At 30.9% G+C, this 27,305-nt stretch overlaps 2 protein-coding genes and 2 long non-coding RNA genes across 9 annotated transcripts; all 4 read right to left on the bottom strand.

The window, feature by feature from the left end:
• Positions 1 to 11,553: 11,553 nt before the first annotated feature.
• LOC131656561 (uncharacterized) lies at positions 11,554 to 12,203 on the bottom strand. The gene is made up of 2 exons (XR_009300146.1): positions 11,846 to 12,203; positions 11,554 to 11,755 (listed from the first exon to the last, which is right to left on the bottom strand). It is a non-coding gene; the product is annotated as an uncharacterized LOC131656561 (long non-coding RNA).
• A 1,202-nt stretch (positions 12,204 to 13,405) lies between these two features.
• Positions 13,406 to 13,913, bottom strand: LOC131656560 (TPR repeat-containing thioredoxin TTL1-like). The gene is made up of 2 exons (XM_058926253.1): positions 13,725 to 13,913; positions 13,406 to 13,617 (listed from the first exon to the last, which is right to left on the bottom strand). The coding sequence occupies exons 1-2, from the start codon at positions 13,904 to 13,906 to the stop codon at positions 13,542 to 13,544; spliced, it is 258 nt and encodes an 85-aa protein (XP_058782236.1). The 5' UTR covers positions 13,907 to 13,913; the 3' UTR covers positions 13,406 to 13,541.
• A 993-nt stretch (positions 13,914 to 14,906) lies between these two features.
• LOC131656559 (uncharacterized) lies at positions 14,907 to 16,348 on the bottom strand. The gene is made up of 2 exons (XM_058926252.1): positions 15,888 to 16,348; positions 14,907 to 15,240 (listed from the first exon to the last, which is right to left on the bottom strand). Exons 1-2 carry the CDS (start codon positions 16,103 to 16,105, stop codon positions 15,027 to 15,029), a joined length of 432 nt encoding a protein of 143 aa, XP_058782235.1. The 5' UTR covers positions 16,106 to 16,348; the 3' UTR covers positions 14,907 to 15,026.
• Positions 16,349 to 16,366: 18 nt separating this feature from the next.
• LOC131656558 (uncharacterized) lies at positions 16,367 to 17,969 on the bottom strand. 6 transcript variants are annotated; one of them, XR_009300144.1, is made up of 5 exons: positions 17,375 to 17,969; positions 17,179 to 17,309; positions 16,821 to 17,099; positions 16,555 to 16,737; positions 16,367 to 16,474 (listed from the first exon to the last, which is right to left on the bottom strand). It is a non-coding gene; the product is annotated as an uncharacterized LOC131656558 (long non-coding RNA). The 6 variants fall into 6 exon arrangements; XR_009300143.1 differs by having other exon boundaries at positions 16,367 to 16,381; positions 16,532 to 16,737; positions 17,375 to 17,968; XR_009300145.1 differs by having other exon boundaries at positions 16,369 to 16,464.
• Positions 17,970 to 27,305: the final 9,336 nt, after the last annotated feature.

Here is a 27,305-nt window from a genome sequence, read left to right as displayed (position 1 = left end):
TGAGAAGCAAACGGGCCCAAAATAAATTGGATATCCAATATTTGCTATTCACACCTCCACTTATTTTAAACCAATTTATACGGAATTTTATAAGAGATCGAGTTTAATAATAGGTATATTAAACCCTATGGCTCCTAATTTTTAATGCCCTTAATAAATTGACAGATGCAAATTATGTCGGGTAAATTTTGGGGTATGACAGCCTGACATGCCATCTAACATAATTTTAGCTTATTTCTTTTTTAAAAAACAAAATATTATATTCCTCTTTCATCAAACTATTTACAACAAATAATACTCTTATGACAAGCCAATTGTTAGTTTTAACAATTGATATTAAAATCACTTTACAAAACTTCAAATACAATATAATACATATATCATTTTCTTATATGTGAGTAACATACTCGGGATTCAACTCATTACAACATTTTCTTCTTATTATAATAAATATTTTTAAAAATATGGATTTAAAACTCATTTTAAACCAAAAATTCTAACAACACAAGAATCACTCCAACTTAATATACTTAGTTAACTAAGTATATTTCCTAAAATTCACCACTTCATAAAAGACAAAATCACGTATTGGGTTTCTATTTGAGGTCATAAGTTCAAATCGGATCAAATGCAAAAGTATATTATTTGAAATATTAATTTTTTAACATTAAAATAATAAAATTTATAATTCAATAGTTATAAATCATTTAATTTAACTTTTTGAGAGACAATTTAATTTTACACCAATAAAGACATATCTAAAAAATCATTTTAATTATTTCAGTTACATAAAATATGAAAAATTAATTAAACACATCCGTGCAACGCGCGAGTCATATTCTAGTTTTTATTCATTTCCGTTAACTTCTCTTAACGCAAATGCCACGTGGAAGAGTTTTGATGACTGAAAAAAGGTTTTACTTATGAACAACAAATAACTGTCACTAAAGTTAGATTTTTCCTAATCTTATTTATTTCTTCTAACTGTCACACTTTTACCATTGACATTCAAGTCATGACAGGTTTTCAAATTTGACAGATTATTTTTCAAGAGCTTAAATACTATATAATGCATCTTGGATTGTACTTGATAGTCATAATTAGCAATTATAATTAGCATTCAATGTAACCATGAATCTTAGTAACCATGAATCTTAAAATGACAACTCTTAAAATGATTAATTTATAACAATGGTTTTAAATTACTATTATAATATGAATGATAATGGTTTGATGATTCATAACAATAGTGAAAATCTTTAATTTAAGGAAGACCTTTTTATGGTGGGGATCTTTAATTAAAGGAAGATAGTTTCAGTGATGGATTCTGGGCTTTTGACATGAATCTTCATCTTCTAAGATACTTTTAGTGACAGTTTATCGGCTATAGTGACGGATTGTGGGCTTTTGACATTAATCTTCATCTTCTTAGATTTTAATCATCCTAAATAGTTTTAGTGATCGGCTATAGTGACTCTAGCTTTTGTCATGAATCTTAATCTTCCTAAATAGTTTTAGCGACGGTTTTTGGATTTTAGTGAACGATTCTAGATTTTGTCATGAATTTTCATTTTTAAGATGGTTTAAGTGTTAGTGACAATTTCTTGGTTTTGTCATGAATCTTCATCTTTTAAGATAGTTTTAGTGACAATTTCTGGCTCTTAGTGACAGCCAGTCTTCCACGTGGCATGTCACGTCGACTTCCGTTAATGGAAGTTAATAGGAGGAACTAAAATTATAGACGGAAAATATTAGGAGGATCATTGTTTGAAGAAATTTTTTTGAGGGACTAAAATTAAATTATGATATATTTATAGGGACCTCTGATATAATTAACCCTAAAAATATGTTTATATTCATTTAAGATATTTAATTTATATAAGAGCACTGTAACTTCTGAATAAATTTTTATTACTAAAGAAAGTGATTTACCAACACACAATATATATTTTGCTCACCTCTCTCCATATTCTCTCAATAACTTTTTATCAACTAATTTCTACTTATCTTCTTTATATTTTCACTCTCATAAAAAAAACCATCTTTTTCTTAACTCTCTTGGATGTTCTTTGACGATATGCCTTGTTAAAACCTTACTAGAAAAAATTCAGTGGAAAAAAATCCAGTGAAAGAAATAGAGTATAATATTCTTTTAAGATAAATTTATTCCCCCCCCCCCTCAGCTGAACAATAATTTCTTTGACGATGAAAATCAATCTTTTGTACTAATTGGTTAAAAGTTTTACTTGGGAGTGACTTCATGTAGTGCTTAAAGTTATGCATTATTCGACGAAGTTGCTGCTATGGGTTGTTTCACATATCTTTATGCAATGGTTGCACCATCATGAATAAACAAGTAACATATTTGCGATCTTAATTTTTATGTCAAGTAGCCTAGTGGTTGAAATCCACTCTTTAAAGATGAATAAGTGAGATGTCACATATTCGAACCAACGCCCATACATCTAATGTAACACCATGAGTAAACAAGTAACATATTAGTGATATTCTATTATGAAGATCTAACAAGTAACATGAATCTCTAAGGTAATGAAATATATGTCTGACTCTCTCTTCTAATGTCTTCATATAGTTGAAGATCTATATATTTTTAATAGATTATAAAAAATAATATATCATGGTGTGTACAATTAGTAAGATACACTAGTGCTCAAATCACACTAATATACGATACTTCAGGAGGAACAATTAATTTTTCATCTTATTCTCGTGATCTGAAAGTAGGGGTGGCAAAACGGGCCGCCCGCTACGCCCGCCGCCCGCCCCGCCTTATGCCCGCCAAAAAACGAGCGGTGCGGGCATGCCCGCCAAGTAAAATGGGCATCAAAATCATGTCCGCCCCGCCAAGATGGCGGGTTGGCGGGCGGCGGGCTTACCCGCCTATTTTTATTTATATTTTTTTAATAGATTAATATGCATTTTTTTACCTCTTAATTAAACTTTTCACTTATTTTTTAAAACAATTTTTTATAAAAGTAATTTTTTAACAAATTTACTCTAAAAAATATTACATATATTTATAAATAAATGTATAAAATAAACTATCAAGAATTGCAATTGCTAGAATTAACTAAAAAAAGAGTGAGTTTTGGAGGAGGAGCGGGTTTTGGCGAGCGGCGGGCTTTGGCGGGGCGGGTATGGCGGGCGGCGGGTTTTGGCGGGGCGGGCTTTGGCGAGCGGCGAGCCTAAAATCCCAACCCAACCCGCCAATATTTGGCGGGTGCGCGGGCGGCCCGGCGGACCCCGGCCCATTTTGCCACCCCTATCTGAAAGGATCTTCAGTGCATCCAATAATCTAACAATCATTAGGATAAACATCAGATTAAATTTGTCTATTAGAAACATTTGAGCACTTTTTCTATATACGCTTTTTGATGTAAAATTTTACTGTATTTAAAAGTCAATTAAAATTATGCAAAATTAATTAGAAAAAACCATTTTTAATAGATGTCGTAGGGTGTTAATATAATTTCCTATACATAATTAACTCCCGAGTCTAAAATTTTATTTCGAAGATCATCTTTTTGTTTTATTATAAGTTTTTTTCCAATGTGTTTCCCTATTTTAATAAACTTTGATGAAAACTTATCTCGAATTAGAGATGGCAGACAGACCCACACCCGCGGATCCATCTGCATCCGAACACGAGTCAACGGGTGAAAATTCGAGTTGACTAAATTCGGCTTCGAGTGTCACCCAATATTTCGGGTGCGGGTTTGAGTAGTGTGGAACGCGCACCCGAAACCTGAGACTCAAATTTTTAGACCACAAATGATAATTAAGAATTTTAGAGGAATTTTTTTAAATAACACATATTTTTTAATATTTTAGAGGAAGTTTTTTAAATAATAAATATTTTTTAATATTTAAGAGGAAGTTTTTTAAATAATACATATTTTTTAATATTTTAGAGGATGTTTTTAAATAATTACATATTTTTTTAATATGTATTTGTGTAGAACACGATATTTAGTTATTTTATAATTGTTTATTTTATATGACTATTATATTTGTGTTACAATTACTATATATTCTACTCATTAAAAAATTATTGCATAATTTCGTTGAGTAAAAAAAAGTTGGTTGTTATGAAAATTCAGATACATGAGCAGGAATTCAAATCCACAAAAATAATAAAAATTTTGAATGAAAATTTGAACATTGAAATAATAAAAAATAATATTAAAAAATATTGAATATTCTACACCAAGTTGCATAAATAATATAGTAAAATACAAAAAATATTAATACAGCCAAAAACAAAAACAAAAAACGATAAAACAGAGCGAGAGATAGGAAAGTGCCTGTTTGCAAACTATTTGAAAATATAGGAGTGAGAGGTACATTTGTGGTGGTGTCTAATAGCTCTAATTTATGACTATAAAAGTCAAGCCCTTATAGTCAGTCAAGCCCCCGATCAAGGGTGTTCTTCAAATACGACATAGAATGATAATGATGAACCAGTTGTCAGTTGACGGTTACTCAGTTTGGCTAAGAAGCTTCTCCTCTAATTCCGCATGTAAAGCCTGGAATAATTATTCTCCGCTTTGTAAAATAAATTTTCTCGATCATAGATAGTATTATCTAAAGGGTCCTGCCAACCAGTGCTCTCGAGATATTGGATAAGGAGTATTAAATGAGGGCTAGTTATATTTTTATCATTATAAAAAAATGGTAATTAAATATATTTAATTATTACGTTGACTCAAATTAATTTATTCATTCAATTTCTCTTTTATATGCAACATAATTTTTCTTCTATATGCAACATGATTTATACACGTGAAAATAAATGAATTTGGGGTTCAAAATTTAAATATTGAAACTTCATTTCAATACTATTATCATTTCAATGAGAATTTCATTTACTAAAAACAAAATAAGCAAAATTAAAACTCATACAAAATTAATAATAAAATATTGCAAAAACAAAAAATAATAACTAAAAAACATATAAAAATTCATATTCAATTTAAATATTCAAATATTTTGATAAATTTTAAAAAAAAATATATAAAGAATACATTTTATCCACTGTATATTTTTTAAACTAAATATGAAAACAAATAGCAGTGATTTTTGAAAATAAAAATTAGAGTGAAGACTCATTTTGGTCCTCACAAATATTATACGAGTCAAATTAGTCTTTCACAAAAAAATTGACCCAACTTAATCCCTAACAAAATTTAAGCGGATCATATTAGTCCTTCTGCTAATATTTTTCTCAAATCCGTTTTTTCCTACTTCTAAATTGGTTGTTTTGATACTTTTAAACCGTGTTTGGACTGACACATTGAATTTTTTTAATTTTTTATTTTTTAAATATTAAATTAATTTTTATTTTTAATTTCATTTTTAAACAGTTATCAATGAATAATACCGAAGAAGCCAAAATTGTTTCTTATAAAGTAATTTTTAAACAAGTAATTTCCATGATTTCTACTAATATTAACAAATTCTATACATAAATTTTTATCTATGAGGTCTCAAATCCAAGTCCTTCAAGTTAAATGATTTTCACTTTACAACTAGACAAATCAATTTCTATCGTTAATAAAGTGACTATCATTTACCACTAGAAAAATCAATTTCTATTGTTAGTAAAGTGACTATTATTTACAACAAGACAAATCAATTTTTATGTTTAATAAAGTGACTATCATTTACAACTAGACAAATCAATTTCTATTGTTAGTAAAGTGACTATCATTTACAACTAGATAAATCAATTTCTATTGTTAATAAAGTGATTATCATTTACAATTAGACAAATCAATTTCTACGGTTAGTAAAGTGACTATCAATAACAACTAGACAAATCAATTTCTATTGTTAGTAAAGTGACTATCATTTACAAATAGACAAATCAATTTCTATTGTATTAAATTGACTGTCATTTAATCTGAAGAGACTTAGGTTCGAGACTATATTGATACAAATTTTGTATTTCTTATTTTAAATTTAGAATTTTTTTAAGATTGACCACATGGACCCGAGTTCAACTCCTTATAAGAAACAATTTTGGCTTTTTTATATTATTAATTTATAATTGTTTAAAAATGAAATTAAAAATAAAAATCAATTTAGTATTTAAAAAAGAAAAATAAATATAATCCAACGTGGCAGTCCAGTCACGGTTTAAAACTAGAAAAGAACCGGGTTGAAAAAAAATATTAACAGAAGGACTAATATGATCCGGTTAAATTTTATAAGGGATTAAATTGGGTATATTTTATTGTGAAGGACTAATTTGATTCGTGTAATATTTGTGAGGAACTAAAATGAGTCTTCACTCTAAAAATTACTAGGCATTGAAAATAAAATATGCAGAAACAATGAGTAGCAATAAATAAAAATTGAATGTAATAATTATAACGTATCAACTTTTTTTATGGTGTAGAAAATTTAAATATTTTGTCTTAAATAATACAATTAATAAACTCTTTTTTAAAGATTATTAATGAATTCAAAAGCTAATTAATGATCCTTAACGAGTGCTCCGGGGCACTCGTTAGCATTGCCCTTATCTAAATATCTAAAAATCTATGTAAAACGTGTAGGATTAAAATCCTGAAAATAAATAGAAACACAAACGTAATTAAATATTCTTTAAAAAAAACGAGTAGTTTATGGGTATGAATACTTTAGTACCCACCATTTTCCATACATAAATGTATATTTATTTAATATAAGTATTGTTTATTAATAACTCAATTATAAATTTTTTACATATTTTTGTTAATAATATTAAAAATTTTATGTGATAGAATATTATTTTAGTCAATCAATTTATTTTTATTAGAACAATAAAAGCGACTTCGAGTATAGATAATTAAACACACATAAGTTTGTGTATGAGCATAAAAGTGTATGTTCACGCAAATATGAATTTAGATAGAGTTTTTTTAAATTGCATATATGAAAATTGATATTATTAGACATTGCTCAAATTTTATTCATTGTCAGCCCTATCCCTAGTTATTGGAGTAAGTTTTTAAAAACTCACGTAAAAATATTTGTAAAGCTAAAATGTCAAATAGAATCTCATAAAATCCGAAATTTTCAACGGCCACATGGCATGAAAAATTACCTTGTCATCCATGTCCCCTTTATTTATTTATTTTTTTTAAAAGGCAAAGATATATTAAAAGTAAAAAAGGTACAAAAGGAGGGGGGACATGAGACCTGAACCCTCAAGGATTAAGCGAAACGAAAATAAGGGAAACCAAGCCTATTACGAACTAAGTCGTCATAAACAGACACAAGAGCTTCATTCCACCAAACAAAGCGTTGAATGGATAGGCCTAATGAAGTTAGTTTGTCTGCACAATGGTTTCCTTCTCTGTAGATATGAGAAATAATAAAAGACATGCTATGCGTTCTATATAAACAATTGAGCCATCTATTCCTTAAGGAAGAAGGAACAATGTCTAAGTTGTTGAAGGCTTGAGTAGCTAGCAGAGAATCAGTTTCTACCCATAAGAAATTCCAATTTCTGTTTGATGCTTCTTCAATTGCCCTCATTACGCCAAGGAGCTCTGCATTCAAAGCGTAGTTCATACCGAGATTTTCAGCAAAACAGCCAATAAGATTAGCATTATGATCCCTGAAAATTCCTCCGCAAGCTGCATAACCCGGGACACCAAGCGAGATTCCGTCCGTGTTGCACTTCAACCAAGGGTGTGCGAAAAATTACCTTGCCACCTATATCCTCATACTGAATTAAATTGAATAAATAATATGTTATAAAGAGTTCGGTTAATTAAATTTAAGCTAACAATTAATTGAATGTAAACTAATTAATTGAAAAAAATATTATTTTAAATACTTTATAATATAAAATATTTCAATAATTTTGAAAAAAATGGTTCTAATTAAGTTAAAAATATAAAAACCGATTTATAGATACAAATTACTCATAAACATGTTTATAAATATAAACAGTTTTAAAATAATTTGAAATTAAATTGAAACTATTATAGTTCTATTTGGTAAGACACATTTTTAAACTTATAGTTTATAAACTCATATGATAATTTAGACCTCTTTGATAGTGGTTTTTTTATCACGAGTTTATAGCTTATATTATTAGCTTATAGCGTATTTTTCAAGCGTTATTTCAAATAGCATTTTAACTTATAGCTTATTATTTTTTCTTTCACTTTTATCTTTATAAATTATTTAATTTAAAATAAAATAATTATGTATTAAATTTTAAGTCATTTAACATTTATAAGTTAGTTGAACTTTTAATTTTATCAAATATTTCAATTAATTTATCAGTTATCAATCATCAACTATCAGCTATAAACTATAAGCTATAAGTCATTAGTCATCTGCCATCAACCATAAATCATAAACTAAAACTATTATCTAATTTAGCAGTCAATTATTATTTTTACTAAAGTACAAAGTCCATATTAAATAATTTTTTATTTAAATAATCATTAAAAACTGTATCAACTATTAATGTTGTTTTAGTTCAGTATAATACATGAACCATGAATGTCTCCAAATTTAAAAAGTGCACAATCTCTTTTCCTTGAAAAATTATTTTGTTAACATTAATGGGCTAAGTTGGAAATTGATAATTTTTTTAATGAAAAATAATTTTGAATTTTATTATGAGGTATTTAGTTGCATGTACCAATTACATAAAACATAAAATAGATTGAAATTAAATTGTTGTTTTCACTAAATTATACGTCAAGAAAAATTATTAATCAATTTTTAAAAATATTTTTTAATCTCAACCATTAAATATAAATTTAATTGTTGTTATTAAATTCTCACATCTCATATAACTTACTCATTCTCATTTAATATATATATATATATATATATATATATATATATATATATATATATATATATATATATATATATATATATATATATATATATATATATATATATATATATATATGAGAGATATTCTTACTCCAATAATAAGTTATCAAGACTTACTCCACATTTTAACCATTAATTCTTTTCAATTTAATGATTAAAAATAATGAGTAATTAATATATCATCAAAATCAAATAACACCAATGTGTCAAATTTAGTAACATGATACTTTTGATAACTATTTATTTCATATTTGTATAGTAAACTTAACAGTTGGATTGAAAGCTATTATCATAGATCATGTCTTTAAAATTTAACATCCATCAGAAATTATTTGATATGTCAACAAGATGCATAAAAACCAACATATTACAAAACATAATGAAAACCATTAATTTTTATCAATCTTTTTAACATATCAAATAATTTTTAGTCGATGTGAAATTTTATAGATAGGATCTATATGATAATACATTTTAATACAATAATAAATTTTGTTATTACAAACATAAATAAAGAATTATCATAGATTTAATGTTATTAGATTTGACATCTTTGTGCCAGATAGTCCTTTTATATATACTAGTGTCTTACCCGTGCGTTCGCACGGGTACCCGTCGTTTTCGCGCATTGTGATTGAGAGAAATAAAAGATGATAGAGAAAATATTATTTTGTTCAATATATATATTATTGTAGAAGTAAATATTTCTTTTCAATAAGTTGGGCCAAAGTTTGGGATATATTGATTAATAAACATTATTTTCCCCTTAATATTCAATATTTCGATCAGTAACTTCATGTTTCCGCGTAACTCATGTTCTCATTAATATTGAATATTTTATTCAGTAAATTCATGTTCCCGTTAATAGTCAATATTTTGATCAGTAACTTCATGTTCCCGCTAATATTCATTATTTTGATCTGTAATTCCATATTCCCGTTAATATTCCAAATTTATTCCCGTTAATATTTAATATTTTGATCACTAACTTCATGTTCCCGTTAATATTCATTATTTTAATCACTAAGTCCGTGTTCCCGTTAATATTAATTATTTTGATCAATAACTTCATGTTCCGTTAACATCTCAAATTTGTTCCCATTAATATTCAAAAAAAATTATCGGTAAAAGGTATTAGTAAAAGAAAAAAATTTGGGTTAAAATTGAAAAAGTTATAAAAATACTAATATTAAAAAATTGAATATTGAAAATAAAAAGTAATTAAGAAAATAAAGTTTATATGTTGTTTTATTTTCTTTTTTCGGGGGTCAGTTCTAGCATCAAGTGGTTCCAGCCCCCCTCCCAATTGCGGTTGCAGTTGCGGGAGATCGAACCGTGGTTATTTAACTTCATGTTTCTTTTAATATTCAATATTTTGATTAATAACTTCATGTTCTCGTTAATATTTTATATTTTATCAGTAACTTCATGTTCCCGTTAATATTTAATATTTTGATTAGTAATTTCATGTTATCCTCAATATTTAATATTTTTATCATGAATCTTATGTTCCCGTTAATATTAAATAACTTTGTGTTCGTCCACAAAATAACTATGTGTCACACTTGATAATTTAATTTTTTTTTTTGTAAATAGACACTTATTTGTCTGTGTTCATAATCTTCATTCTGCCAATAAAAAATTAAATTATTGAAATGATGTTTGATTCTCTATGATTAAAAAACACATTTGCCATGCTCAAATATAGTTTGTTGACAACCGATAACATATAGTATTAATATAATTAAACAATCATAAATCCAAAAAAAAATTGTAGTAATTGATTTAGTTGAACAAATGTGATTGATTTAGTAAAAAAAAAAGTGATTGATATAGTTAAGCAATTATAATCGTACACTCATTTAAAAATGGATCATTTAAAAATGGAATAATGATATGTAAAAATATTATTTAGTTAGTTTAAAAAATTGTTAATTTAATTTATTATTTAAATTATAATTTATTATATTATATAAATTAACCATAATTTTTAATTTAGTTAAAAGAAAAGCTATTATCATATCATCCAAATTTTAAGTACACATGCAAATTTTATTGTTGAAAAAAAGTCAAAAAAACATTTCATTAGATAATGACAAATAAATGACTATGTGTGATTCTATAACCGTAGTCAATAAATTAAAATATAAATATTTTAGAATGGTTTTATTGAATAATTTAATGCCAATCAAGAGTGATGAATTGTTTGATTTGCTTTTAATATTAAGTTAAATCAATTAAACTTTTGATTTGCATGTTTTATGTTTATGTAGTATTCAGACTTCTTTCAAAACCTCTCACACTTGATTTTATCGACTACTTTACACACTTTACGCACATATGTTGATAAAAACATTAACTTTGCAGCTAGTGTTATTGAGTAAAAATAAAAAGTTTAAGCTACTTTCAAAATTATTATTATTACATGAAGTACGCACTCGTGCTACTTGGTTTGAGTTTTCCACACTTGCTGTTCATTTGTTTGTTTCCATATTTTAGCAGCAAAAGATTTAGATGGATTCAAATCACAATTGAATAATAATCAAGTAATCAATCTCCATATAAAGGTGAAGCATTTCATTTGAACTGGAAATACAGCAAGAACAATCCTCATAAAATCAATCTCCCAAAGACAGAATGAGGCGTTGAGGAGTGAAACAGGCCATTTCAAGACACCACGCAAATAAAAACATAATCATAATATAGCACAAATGGAGTTTCGTTTTCCTCTACGGGAAAGTATGGCCAATTGACAAAAAACAGAGAAAGAGAAACAATGGAACCCTAACTCTAGATAGCACACAAATAAGTAGTCAGCCCTAATGTTCCATACTCAAAAACCTGCATCAAATCCTAAGGAAGTTCCCACCATACACCAGCCTCACTGCCATTATAAAAAAGTATAATAAAATGAAATAATTGAAGCCAATAAACAAAAGTAAATTGTAACTACCAAGTTTGAAGAATTACTCACCTCTGCATTATCACCTCCTCCAAACTGGGCAGTGCCATTCACTTTCTGAGAATCTTCTGTAGCAGGAAGTCAAAAAACTTCAGTAAACATTGATACAAAAGGACCACCAAAAAGCGTAAGTTACCACAACTAATTCAGCGTTAAATCTCACTATCTAGGTAACTTCATATATAGCTTAGTATCCTGTAATATCAGTTTCAAAAAGGAAAAATAAAATCTCAGCTAGCCAATCAACCACATTAGATATTAAGCATTCAAATTATTGTTTGTTGTGTAAAAGCATATCTAGAGATGGTACATTTCTATTTAGTGCTCCAATCCCTAGCATATGTCGGAAAATTTGAGCGTTTATGGTAGATTATGGGTAGGAAATACACAAGCTTTAAACCCAACAGTTATTATCTAACTGTACATGACTTTTTTCCCTTGCCATATCCATAGAAAATAAAACTAAATTCAAACAACACTAAAAAAAGAAGAAAACATTAATGCTTAAAAATAGAATATTACTCACAGATTCATGGACGAACACGGAAGAGTCACAACCCTAAAGTTCCTAAAATTGCTTCAGCCACACCCTTGTTATTGCATTTCATACCATCAACATTTCCCTAAGAAATTTTTCATATGTTCTCCAAGCCGATTTATCTGCTATACCAACATATATATAAGATGCATGAACAAAATATAAGGTGTATAATACACATAAAGTTTCTCAGCAGTATTGTTGTCACCTGTCAAATGCACAAAAACTCTTCTCATACCAAATGTCACATTGAGATAACCTGCAGTCAAGGGTTCAATGTGCATTACATTGTCTCCTTCAGATGAGTATATCAGATATGCGACACCGTCTTCGTCTTTGAAAACTGTCATGTCCCTGCTATGATATCCATGCGGTCTTTGGCTACCGAGATATTCGAATGGACCGATAGGTGTATCACTGACTGCTATGCCGATAGAAGCTTTTGCGTAATTGGCACTGTCGATATGCATCCACATCACATACTTTCTTGTTTTTTCATTGTAAATAACTTTTGGTCTCTCAAGCACATTGGACTTGTGTAGATCATGGGTCTTATTTGTTTTCTCTGCTGTTAATACACTGCCTTCTTTTTTCCAGGTCCATAGATCCTTAGAAGAATAGAAGCCAACTACCTATAATGTCCACCTGATGGAGAGAGAGTGAGAGATAGAGACTGTGAGTTTTGTTACAATCATTATTTGGAACAGTATGCTATATAAAGAAATCTTTGATGATCTCAACACCATATTTTTTCCAAAACAGAAGACATGTCCTAAAATTAGAGAAAAAAGAAACATTGTTACTATAAATGCATGCACATGTAATCTGTTCCTGTACACAAATAAGAAAGTTATTGATATTCATGTCAGTTTTCCTTACACACCTCTACAAAACACATAGATCTTATCTGAATTCAAATGCAATCATCCTCATAAAAAAATAGCAGCAAATAAAAAATCTACATAAAAGAAACAATGAATGAGAGAGAGAGAGAGAGAGACCTTATTGCCGAGAAAGATACAGGACCTGAGGAAGATACAGTCTTCTTTCTCTTTCTTCCAATCTGGTTTTTTGTAACCTTGAAATGTATTAAAAGATTCATATTAGGAAACAAAATGAATTTAAATCATGGTTTTCACACGTTTAAATGCAAAAGACAAAAATATAAAATCATTTTCCAGCAATTTCTATATTTTGGGGATCAATATGATTTGCCTTCTCTACAGATGTAACTGCATTCTCAAACCTGCAATACATCAATAATTGATTATTCACAATCCAACAGAAACCATTGACACCTTAGAATTTTCCAATGAAGGTAAGTAATACTTATAGTATCGTGTCTAAACTCACCTTCCCAATGCGATCTCAATCTGAGTTCTGACATAGAAGGAATAAGCTTCAACAAACATCCAAAAAAATATTGCTTCAAAAGGTGAATGATTAATTTGTGGATCCGATTTTGGAGCATGTGACAAAATTGATTCTGCATCATCAATTTGATGAAGTTTCAAAAGGGCTTCTACTCTACACATAAAGAGTTGTACATTCAATTTCCAACAAAGTTCAGATATTTCATTTCACACACATTTCCATTTATAACATATTCAACTCAAATATCGTTGTTGAAATATCTATAGTAGAAGTAATCATATTAGTCTTCCAAGTATCGTTGCTGAAATGTGAGCAAGAACAAATAATAGTAAAAGTGGAAGGAGAGTGTCACTAAAACAGATCAAAATAGAGACCAATACTATTACTATCAATGAACATGAGGCAAGTAAAATTAATAATACAGTCCAAGAGGTAAGATTTACTAACCTGTGACGCGGTGATGTCCGAGACTTCCCAAGTTGATCCACCCTCGAGTTTCTTTCCAGTAATACTGATTTTTTCTCTATTAACTATTCACAAGTAAGATCTTGTGATTTCCCTGAAAAGAAATGAGGCACTGCTTGTCTCTCTAATCAATGCACTATTATAGGTGAAAACCAATCTGCTCAGAGAAACTCCAAAAAAACATCATCAAATTAGGTTCAGATTAAATTAATTACCTATTCATGAGAACTTCTCAATTAAACTTAAGTCCTTATAAGTCACATTTATAAAAAAAACATAATCAAATTAGGTCCAGTTCATAAGTTGAAACAGTAAACCATCCATCATAATAGTTCATAAGTTGAAACCTTTATGGCTTGAGACTACTGATGCAGCATTCACATCATTAGCAAATGAAACTCCTAATCATGATATATTTAAGGCATTGATGAATCTGAAACCTTTCACTTTCACCTGCCTAGGTAAAAAGATTATTCAACACCGATGTTCATAGGCTCTATCGATAAGACTTTGGATTTTCAATCTACTCTAAAAATTTGACTGTATTAAGTTTATGATATTTAGGTTAATGATTTAACCATTATTGATCAATGAAATATCAGCAATTACAGTTCTAAATTTATCTTTGTCCTTATTCTTCTAGTCAGAAATAGCAGTTTCAGCGGCAGGGTTGTGCTTAGTAAAAATCAAGGAACTGTAATATGAGTGTACCTGTGGTCATGATAGCTAATTCCATAGCTGCTGGACTCCAATTCGGATGGTGGAAAGCTCATCAAAATAGTGAATAGGCAGCAAGTATGTTCACACCAGGTGTGGTTACATCAGGCGGAAAGCTCTCCGGATAACCTCTCCTTGCTTACAACCTCCCATCTTTGCTAAATCACGGGTGCAACAGATTGCTCTTTGTCCGCCATAAACAGAACCACCTATATCATCACGATCAGCAGCCTCAAAAATAATAATGTGTACTGGCACCGTTCCACGCGCCTTGGCTTCATATTTTCTTCTCCTAAAGGTTATATTCTCAAATCTATCACCCATAAGAAAAAAAAAGTCAGTGTTTTTTGTTATGTTTAACAAATAATTCAAATAAAAGATAAGAAAATAAGAGATATGAATTATATAAATCCATATGTAATGAGATAAAACATATAAGGTTGGGTTGCTGGTTGGATTAGTGAGTTAAGGAGGGACAAAGTTCGATTTCACACCTAACATAATACTAACAATACTAATATTTAGTTTACCATTCAAAGCATATAAATCCATATGCAATTTCTAAAATTTCAAAGCATACAAAAGACACATGTTTTCTATCATACTACTCCCATCCGGTGGTACCTAAAGATTGCAACACCATTTCAACAAAATCAAGCAAGTGACGGAATCACCAAAACAGTTAATCTAACTACCAGCTCATCTTATATTGGCACTTCGCAGCATCATTCGTAAATGAATATAACATTCTAACTTTATAGCATCAAAGTTAACACTCGTTTTCCCCCAATTACTTTTATATCACTCAATACTCGTAAATTCGTGCAAAATTCACGAACTCAACTAAATTATTCACAATACAAATCAAGCAATGCACAGTACTGATTTTTTTCATGAAACAAAGACTCTTACATTACATTATTAATTAATTGCAATGAAGCAGAGAGAAAGGCAGAATACCGAATGTAAGAACGTCCATCATGGATGGAATCAGGATGTGTAACGGCAGTGAGTGAGGCGGCGATGCCTTCGCTGCCACCGGAGAGGAGAAAAGCATTACCGACATCTTGAAAAGGTTCATGATTATAGATATGAATGGATGCAAAAGAGGTAAAAACAATGGAAGATATAAATATTAAGAATAAAGGTAAAAATAGGAGTGAAGATGCGAACAACATGGATCTCGATCTCGTTGTTATTAATGGTGAATCTATGGATTGGATCGGAGAGAATCGCCGAAAAGAAAGGGTGAAGAGAAAGAAAATGGTAGTTGATACCTTGAGTATTAATGGGTGAATCTTATTGGGTCCTGTAGTTGAGAATGAATCATCAAGCCACTCATCAATTTCTTCATTCTTTAGATTAGTCCATCACATTTTCCACAGAACCGAATGTCCGTTTCATCTAATATTCTGGTCATCTTCGACAATTGCATTGGTCGCCCTCATTTTCATCTATAGGACTTGAACATGTTATTTGCCAATGAGCTTAAAGTAAGCATATAAACTCGATCCGGTAAAACGGAGAAATTGTCCAACTACATACCACTAAAATCAAATCAACGAAACCATAATGAATGAATATACAAATGCGTCGGTACATACTCTTGTAACATCGTAGTACTTACGACTCTGGCAGCACTTGTGGTGATTGATAGTCCACCAAATAAGAATGAACCCCAAATCACAAATAGTAGAACTATTGCTCCTGCAAAATTGTGATACCTTCCATGGAATGCATCATACAATATCTGAGCTGGCACAAATGCTTCAGCAGTCTCATTGTTTGGATCATAAAGATACGCGAAATCCTGAATCAGAGTTGAAAACCAGTGTTACTTATCATTCTTCTTCCAAAAACCGAAGTGTTAATTGGTTGATTATATATATATACCTGAATGCTGAATGTATGTTACCCATATATTTGTCACCAAAATCCTGCATTCCACTGTTTCTTTTTTGCTTTTGCAGTCACAAAGAAACAACCTATAAAAGTATGTGTGTGCTATATTCAATATCAATTCAAGGAAATGGAACAGGTTTCTAAGAAAAACTTACTTGAATTCTAATTCCCAGTAGTTTAAGAACAACCGAACACATTGTTTATCCAAACGAAGCGGCAAAGATAAGGTGGGGAGAATTGGAAGAAGATGACGGCGAGGATCTCAATTTCCTGTTAACACCATGACAGGTTATAAGACAAATAGATTTCTGCCAAATAGATTTCTATTGTCACAGCATTTGGAACTCACCATAACAGAAAATGAGAGGAAATAATTATAACCGGAACAAAATAACAGAATCAGAGGACAGAGTTTGCGATTCCCAAATCCTCCTCCATATCTCAAATCTTCTCTCCATAATCACCATCACCGATTTCAATCTATATAAGAAAAATCAGAAAACCCTAAGAATATCATTATCAAACTTCCATAACAGAAAACTCACCTCATAACATCTTCAATCTTGAATTGATTCTCTTACATTCTCCAACAATCTTCAATCATTATAACAAACACTTGGTGGCCTATTAATTCATTCCAAAAATAAAACTAAATTAGGCAACATTAATACACCTAAATCACATTTGAATGGAGAAAATAAAGCAGAAAGTTTGAGAGAGAAGAAGAGAGATTAAAGAGAAAATAACATAAACTCGGAAAGATCTCACCCAGCTTTGGCAATTCAGAGCTGTTTCAACTCAACATTCATCATCAAACATTCAAAACCAAACACCACAGGTTCAAACGCGAACAAAAAACCTCAGCAACATAATCAAACCGATGAACGGATGCGGAAGACTATCAGAGGGGATGAATCAGAGCAGTTCGTCGGAGAAGAAGAGTGGAGGCGTTGCCGTTTTGGCTCGGAGAGAGAGAGAGGAAGGAGATTCGTTCTGAGTGTGAAAGGAAAAAGATTTGGAAACCGTTTTGGAATAATAAGAGGAAGGTTTTGGAAGAGAAAGAGGATACTTAGTAACTGCAACGTACGTTAGAATTGTAATTGTCGTAGCATAATGAAGGCAGAGCACAAAATTGAGAAAAGTGACGTGGAAAATTGAGGGAGCATTTGCTGATGTGGATGGCCTAAGAATTGCTCAAATGGTAGACTTTTCTTTTATATATATATATATATATATATATATATATATATATATATATATATATATAATAAAATGGCATCAAGGTGTCAAAATTTAATTTAACATCAAATCTTTAACCGTTAAAATAATTGATCAAACGGTGATACTAAATAAAAATAAAAAAAATAAAAAATATATATAGCATATATTTCTCCTAAAAAATAGACTATTTATACGACCGTTTGATCGAATACTATTAACGATTGAAATTTCGTGTCAAATTAAACTTTGACATTTTGATGTCATTTGATATATATATATATATATATATATATATATATATATATATATATATATATATATATATATATATATATATATACCGTTAAAAAAATTGACCAAACAGTGATATTAAACAAAAATAAAATAATAAACAATTATATATAGCATATTTTCTCTTAAAAAAATAAACTATTTATATGACCGTTTGATCGAATACTATTAACGATTGAAATTTTGTATCAAATTAAACTTTGACATCTTAGTGATATATATATATATATATATATATATATATATATATATATATATATATATATATATATATATATATATATATATATATATATATATATAGAGCATATCAAGTGAGAACATTTTTAAATGAGAGATGAGAGGAAGAAATATCAACCATTGCATTCATCAAGAGAGAGAAATTAATAGTCTCATTAATGTAGTAACATTCTCTCTCTTGATGAATCCCATAGTTGATATTTCTTCCTCTCATCTCTCATTTAAAAATGCTCTCACTTGATATGCTCCCATATATATGGGTTTATATCAAGTGAGAGCATTTTATAATGAGAGATGAGAGGAATAAATATCAACCATTGAATTCATCAAGAGAGAATGTTAATACATTAATGTGGCTATTAATTTCTCTCTCTTAATAAATCCAATGGTTGATATTTGTTCCTCTCATCTCTCATTATAAAATGCTCTCACTTGATATACTCCTATATATATATATATATATATATATATATATATATATATATATATATATATATATATATATATATATATATATATATATATATATATATATATATATATATATATATATATATATATATATATATATATATATATATATATATATATATATATATATATATAGGGCCGGTCCTTTGAATTTGGGTGCCTTGGGTGAATTAAAAGAATGGTGCCCCTACAATTTTTTAAAACAATAAATACATAAGAATAAAAGAAATAATTGGATAAAAAAACACATTTTCATTTGACATGGTGCAAAAAGAATACAAGTATGGATCTTTAAATCAATGTTTATACTACATCAAAACATAAACCACTATAAAGAGACTTCTTCTTCTTATTCTTCTTATTTAAATATCACCCTCTTATCATTTTTTTTGTGCAAAAGCATTAATACTTTGTTCATAATCAAGGTTCTTCAAAAAAATATTTTCAATCGAAATCAATGCAAGACTATTTAATCTATCTTGTGACATAGTAGATCTCAAATAAGATTTTAATAATTTTAATTTAGAAAAACTTCTCTCACCAGATGCAACACTGATTTGAATAGTCAATATTATTCTATAAGCTATGCATGCAGTATGAAAATAATTAAAAGTCTTTAAAGAACTCAATATTATATAGCTTGATTTTGATTCAAGTGTTAAAACTTCTCTAATAACTTTCAAATCTTCAAACACAATTTCACCATCAAGATCAAGAGAATCGTCATGTTTAAACAAGTTTCAAGATGTTTATAACATGCTTTCAAGTCCCTATCAAATAATGATCTAAGCCATTCAATACTAAACAAGAATCCAAAAATATTTTCATATGTGTTATATTGCTCAAATCTTTTATCAAGTGAGCTAATTTTTTAATCTACAATATATAAGAAATAGTGATTTCAAAAAGACTCTTCAGTAGACTCAAGATTCAGTTGTGTGGGTTAAGATGAATTTTCATCATTGTGTTGTTTCTATGAATTTAACGCTTTTGAATAAACACACATTTAATCTCCATTTCATTCTCAATCTTTTCAGCACTAGCCTTAGCATTCACAAATCCATATTCTCTATATTCCTTTATTAATTTTGACTTTGTAGTGCTCCTATATATTTGTTAGCCAGTATTTTTCAAAAAAATAAATTTTAGCAAATATTTTTATAATAGAAATTTCCCTTTTAATATATGTAGCGATAACAAAATTTTGGTGCCCTTCAAATTATGGGGCCCTGGGCTCCCGCCCCGCGAGCCCGTGCTCAGGGCCACCCCTATATATATATATATATATATATATATATATATATATATATATATATATATATATATATATATATATATATATATATATATATATATATATATATATATATATATATATATATATATATATATATATATATATATATATATATATATATATATATTCTGAGAGATAAACAAAATAGAAAGAAAAAGTGAAGGAACACCACCTATTTGACACCACTAAATACGTTAATTGATTGTTGAATTTCAGGTCCCAAAAGAAAATCAACATTACAAACACCACTAGACCAAGAGAATATAAAAAGGTTCAATCCATTTAATGGTAGCCGTCCATTTAGAGATGATAGCTTTTGATAACAAGAATCTATCAATCCATGCATTGACCTTGACTTGGAATTAATCCCTAGAAATATCCAAGCTCCTCTTCGATTTGACTCGGTTCAGTTCGGTTCGAGTTTGATTTCTAACTATCAAAGCGGTTTTATTTTAGGATTTTTGGATTTGTTTTCTTTCGGTTCGGTTATATTTGCCAAATAATTTCAAATTTATTTAATAAATGGGTTAGTTTAAAATTGGATTCAAAATTCGAAATTAACGATTATTTTGAAGAAATGATATTTCTCATAGGGTATATCTTCTTAAAGAAAAAATATTAAAAAGAAAAATATTAAAAATACATCTCCGAAATTCAGAAATGCAATTCCTTAAAATATTGTGGGGTATCATTTATTTTTATAATGACTCGTGGAACATGGACCACTCATGTCTCACATTTTCTTCTAAATGCATGTCCCTATGAAAAATATGTTTGGGACAATTTAATTGTTTTGACAACGTCATAGGTTTTTTTGCAGTAAAGGTATTAAGAATTTTTGCCTGGGCCACATGCAAGCAACTTGTTTAAGGGTGACATAATTTTTACAAATATATATCTCCGAATTTTACAAATATATATATATATATATATATATATATATATATATATATATATATATATATATATATATATATATATATATATATATACTATGTTTAGGGTGGCATAACGAGCGTGGTTCGTCGGGTCGGTCCGCGTACCCGCAATAAAATTGCGGGTTGAGTTGGGATTTTGAGTCCACCGCCCACCAAGCCACCCCGCAAAACCCGCCGTCCGTCAATGTCCGCTCCGCCAAAATCCGCCGCCCGCCTAAGCCCGCTTAACTTATTCGTTAAGTTCGTCCCGCCTTAAGTCCTCCCTTTTTTAGTTAATTATAGTAATTTCAATTCTTGATGGTCTTATTTTATTCACTTATTTGTGAATATATGCAACATTTTTTATGTAAAATTTGTTAAAAAGATGTTTTATAAAAAATTATTTTAAAAAATAAGTGAAAAATTTAATTGAAAGATAAAAAAAAAAATCCATCTATTAAAAAAATGAAACAAGATATTATTTCTACCACTGGGTATTGCATATTTCTTGGAGACTATCTTATTTCTTGGAAGAGTAAGAAACAAGATATTATCTCTCGTTCATCTACAAAATCTAAGTATCGTGCTATGGCATCCACTACTATTCAAATAGTTTGGTTGCGCTGGTTACTTTCTGATATAGGTGTCATTCTTTCTGAACCAACCCTCATGTATTGTAATAACAAGAGTGCCACTCAAATTGCCCCCCAACTCAGTCTTCCATGAACGTACCAAACGCATTGAGATTGATTGTCACTTCACTCGTCATCATCTTAAGCATGGGACAATTACACTACTATTGGTCTCCTCCGCTTTACAGATTGCTGATTTGTTTACAACACATTCCATTAAACGATTTTGTTTTTTGATTGACAAATTCTCGATGCTTTCTGTTAATGCATCTTGATTTTGAGGGGAGATGTTAGATATTATTATTATTATTATTATATTAATATTTAAATATATCTTTGTCAGGGTAATTTTGTCTTTATTGGTCTTTCCTAACATGTAATTGTCATACCCTAAAATTTGCCCATCTCATTTCATCATACAAGGATTCAAGGCTCAATGGTTGACTCAATGAATATTCTCCTGATTCAGGATCTCAAAAGCTAGGGTTTGCACTTTATCAAAAGAGTTTGAATCTCTAAGGCCTCAAAGGGATCTCAAGGTGTCTCATATGTCTCAAGGTATCTCCATGTTAATTATCAAGCTTCAGTCCCAAGGATTTCTCATTCAAAAGCTCAAGTGATCCACAGTCGACTAGTTTGACCTAAAAGTCAACTATGGTCAAAGTATAGTCAAAACTCCCGACTTTTGGTCAACATCAGGTATTTGAGGCTATATCCATCATTTGATCAAAGGTTGATCATGATCCATTAATAAAAACTCAGAAATGAACAAATTCAAAAGGTTCAAATTAGGGTTTTTTATAGGAAAAGTCGACTCAACTTTGACTGACCATAACTTCCACATGGAGCATCAGAAATTTCCCAAACAAAGCCTATTTGGAAGGAAATTGAATCCTCTACAACTTTATCTCTCACAAGCCAAGGCCAGAAATGCTTCATTTGAGAGATATGGTCAAGGAGATTATGGGTCTGTTTGGTAAAAATAGCGGTTGACTGATAAGCTAGCTGATAGCTTATAGCTTATGACTGATGGCTGATAACTGATGACTTATAGCTTATAGCGGATGGTTGAGACTGATAGCTTATAAGCTCATTGAAGTGTTTGGTAAAATTAGCGGTTCAATTAACTTATAAATGTAAAATGACATAAAAGATATTTAATATATAATTATTTTATTTTAAATTAAAATAAATTATAAGGGTTAAAATGGATTTTTAATTGAAATAATAAGGATAAAAAAGGAAGAAAAAGTAATAACCTATAAGACATAAGCTAAAACGCTATTTGAAATAGCGTCTGAAAAATAAGCTATAAGCTAGTAAAATAAGCTATAAGCTCGTGATGAAAAGACCGTTACCAAACGGGTCTAAATTATCATATGAGCTTATAAGACATAAGACATAAGCTATAAGCTCGAAAATATGTCTTACCAAAACACTCGTTTTGGGGGGTGGCAGCCGTTTACCATCTCTGACTGACATTCTAATTCACTCCTGAGATGCCAAGGGGTAAGATTGAATCAAGAGCCAAGCCTGGTAGCGTCTAAGATGAGTATCCCGTGTTCATCATCTTCACTTATATTCTGATTTCTGTTGCTTGCATATCGTGGTGTTTTAATTCATGCTAATAGTATATTTGAGTTCGTGATAGTGTTTAGAGTCGAATAGAATAATTACATGGAAGGTTTAACACAAGGGTGAAGATTTGCCATGGCTAGGGCATAACAAGGATGGTTCATCGTTCTCACAGTTCCAGGCTGTTTTAATCCCTAACGATTACACCATTGGATTCGTGGCGTCGGAATTATAAGGTCTTGGCACGTTGGGTTATTTGATTAACGCGTTTGAAGGTTTTTGTTTTTTTAGGGATTAGCTACGGAAACTGGTAATCACGTCATAGCAAAATCGAAGGCACGTCGCAGCAAATCCTAGGCATGAGGTTGGGAGGGACGATGAACAACACCTGGGGCCATGGACGACGCGTGGTGAATCGTGAATGGATAGTCAACAAATCCGGATCGTCTCTCTCTTTCTGATTGGCCGCGCGTGAAGCATAGGGGCCCACGTTGATTGGTTCTATTACTCTCTTCTATTTTTATTTATTGTTTCTTTGTTATATTTTTATCAAATGAGGAAATTGGCTCAGTGGTTAACCAGTGGAGATGTGCACCAAGAGGGCTTGGTTCGAACCCCAGCCCAAACATTATTTTTACGAAATTTACATGCTATGATTTCCAAAGGATTCATCGCTTCCCTTCCTACGTGCTCACCATGTGTCCTCACTTGTCAGCCATAAGATCTCCAGTAATCCTGATCTAACGTACTCTTGTTTAATTCTATTGTCTTGTTTAATTATTTGAATTAAGTATTAAATAATTATGTTTAATTAAATTAACTTGTTTTAATTAGGATTAGCATATAAATTAGGGGTTAGGGTTTAGAATTATTTAGGATTTTTCCCCGATTATTTTGATTTATATCGGTTTAATTTATTTAATTAGTTTTAACCATTAAGTCATAAAAACCCTAGGAAGGTTTACGACGTATTAGGGTTTGTCCAATCCCACTGCCCATTTGGCAAAAAAAACATTAATTCCTATTCAACCGATCCATGATTAATATAATTTTCTCCTCGATCCGACTATATCTATTGGTCGCATTGGCGAGAAATAAATTTAATCTGATTAATTAATTTACTAGTGTTAATTCTAATTTAACTAATTCTGGTTTAATTCTCTCCTCGATCCGACTAAATCTATTAGTCGCAATGACGAGAGATATAAATGATAAAATCCTTAACTTAATTACAAATTTAAAATACATTCAATTTGCTGCCCGCGACGATCGAATCTATCGATCAGAGTAACCAGCAATACCCCGTATAATCCGGTAACTATAATGATCAAATCTATTGATCATCGCATCTAACGGTGACATATTAAATCAGGTTTGTACGTCCAAACATTCAAAACACACTAAACCACGACACTACGGATTTTCATCTTTTCAATACTACGATTTTCGAATCTACGATAAGGTAATTCAAAATACCTTCGAACTTCGCATTTCAAAAACTACGATAGGCCATTCAAAAAGCCTTCAAAACAATTTCATAATCAATTCTAAGGCGTACAACCCTGTGCCCGAACTACGTTGACTCTGATTCTCCCTAAGGAGATATGTAGGCACTTGGATAACCAAGGCGAGTCCCCTTCCCCAAAACCTCAATTCAGTCCAAATCTCACTTTTCGCCCTATTCACTTCCTTAGCTATAAACCTCAACATTTAGCCATAAACCTTTACTTTGAACATAAAACCTTAGGAAAGGGTTGAGGGTGCCTAACACCTTCCCTCGACCTGATTATAATAATCTTACCCCGATCTCTCAACTGCGTAGGGTTTCCTATTCGCCCTGGTAGAATAGGTGGCGACTCTAAATGTTTATTTTTAGGGTTTCCTATTTGTTTACTTTAATATTTGTTGTTGTACTGCATTTCTGGAGTTACAAATAGCAGGATTTTGGGATCAGGTTCTTTTAAATATTTAAATTAAATTAAATTAAATTTATTTATTTATTTATTTACGGGTTTTATCTACAGTAATTTTTACAGTAATTTCTAAATGTTTATTTAATTACTTGTTTTACTGTATTTTTTGGGGATATATAAATTGCTGCTAAACCTAAGCGTGGGAATTATATTTAAGACCAGAGGGGAATTACATCGCCTACGAGTCTTATTATAATTCCACTCAGAGTGGGTTGAATAGCCGGAAATGTCTGATACGAGGCTTGACCTTGTTGAGGGCAAGACTTGGTATTTGGCTGATCTCTCTGGGAACCTACCCCTAAAACTCGAACCTCATGGATAAATGAGTTGTTCTAAAATCCAAAGAGACAAAAAGTCTCGGCGGCTACGAACGACCCCATGAGACCTTCTAGAACATACCAATGGGAAGGGTAGGCACCCTAAGCCGTTACATCGAACCTATGAACCTAGGGCTTATGTGCTTATATGCTTATTATGTGGTTGCAATTTATACTGCAAATGTCTTGCGTTTTGATTTTGCAGGTATTCCTACGCGTTCCCGGGCCTGCAGGGACCCTATTTCCAAAACCATGTCCTTCCCACGAAGGACACCTCCATTTATGCGCGTTGATTGGCCTCACGATGGCCATGAGACTTAGTGACTGTCATGAACAGTCACCCCGCGCCTGCATCTACGCACTCCCTATCCTGTAGGGAGTTTCCTTTTATATCTTTGTACTCTTACAACTATGTGTCCTTCCCACGAAGGACATCTTCGTTTACGCACGTTAATTGGCCTCTCGATGGCCATGCGATCTAGTGACTGTCTTGAACGGTCACCTCGTGCCTACATCTACGCATTCCCTAGCCTATAGGGATTCTAATTCTAAAATCGCATCCTTCGTACGAAGGACATTTTCGTTAGCATACGTCGATTGGCCTCTCGATGGCCATGAGATCCAGTGACTGTCTTGAACGGTCACCCCATGCTTACTCCTACGTACTCCCTAGCCTATAGTGATTCTCTTTTTTCATCCACATGTTTTTACAATGTCTTCGTCCTTCCTCTGAAGGACGTCCCCATTAACGCACGTCGATTGGCTTCACGATGGCCATGAGAGCTGGTAACTATCTTGAACGATCAACCCGTGCTTGCCCCCGCGCACCCCCTAACTTGTGTAGGGTTTAGATTTCCATCTATACGTCTTTCATCCCTAGCCTTTAGGGATTTCACTTCATTCGATATCGTCCTTAGATAGGTTGTGTTCCGCATAGAGAACCTTCCCACGAGGGACAACTTCATTGGTACATGTCAAACGGCCTCTCGATGGCCATGAGATTTGGAGACTGTCTTGAACGGTCACCAGCCGCTACCTTCTGCATACTCCCTAATCTAAGGGATTTCTGTTGGCGTGTCATAACATCTATCTTGCAAGAATTTCACGAGGGTATAATGTCGCCTCTAAGGCTATCCCTAGGATTATACGTCACCCGTCTGCATTGCATACACGGAGTTATAATACAAGGAGTCTCTCGCATACCCATGCATTCGCATTTTCATGCAGTCATACATTCGCATCTACATTTGTGTTTCTATCTTCACCCGCATCCACACTTACCGTGCTAGCCGATTTCCTGAAACTCATGGAGAAAAATCAAAGGATCATAAACTATGGAGGATAAAATATTGAGAATGATCTGGGTCTTACTAATGAAAAAAGATGTCTTTCACCATGCCTTCCGCATGTCCATGCCTATTCGCAACAGGATTATATAAAGGTTTTCATCGAGCAAAGATTAACTCAACAAAGGAGTTCCCTCATAGATACACTCAAGGGGTATCTAGTCATAAAAGGATTCATCTATGAACATAACTTATA

The sequence above is a fragment of the Vicia villosa genome, linkage group LG3 (genome assembly GCF_029867415.1).
Source record: "Vicia villosa cultivar HV-30 ecotype Madison, WI linkage group LG3, Vvil1.0, whole genome shotgun sequence".
Lineage (NCBI taxonomy): Eukaryota > Viridiplantae > Streptophyta > Magnoliopsida > Fabales > Fabaceae > Vicia > Vicia villosa.
This window is presented reverse-complemented; position numbering and strand designations above follow the sequence as displayed.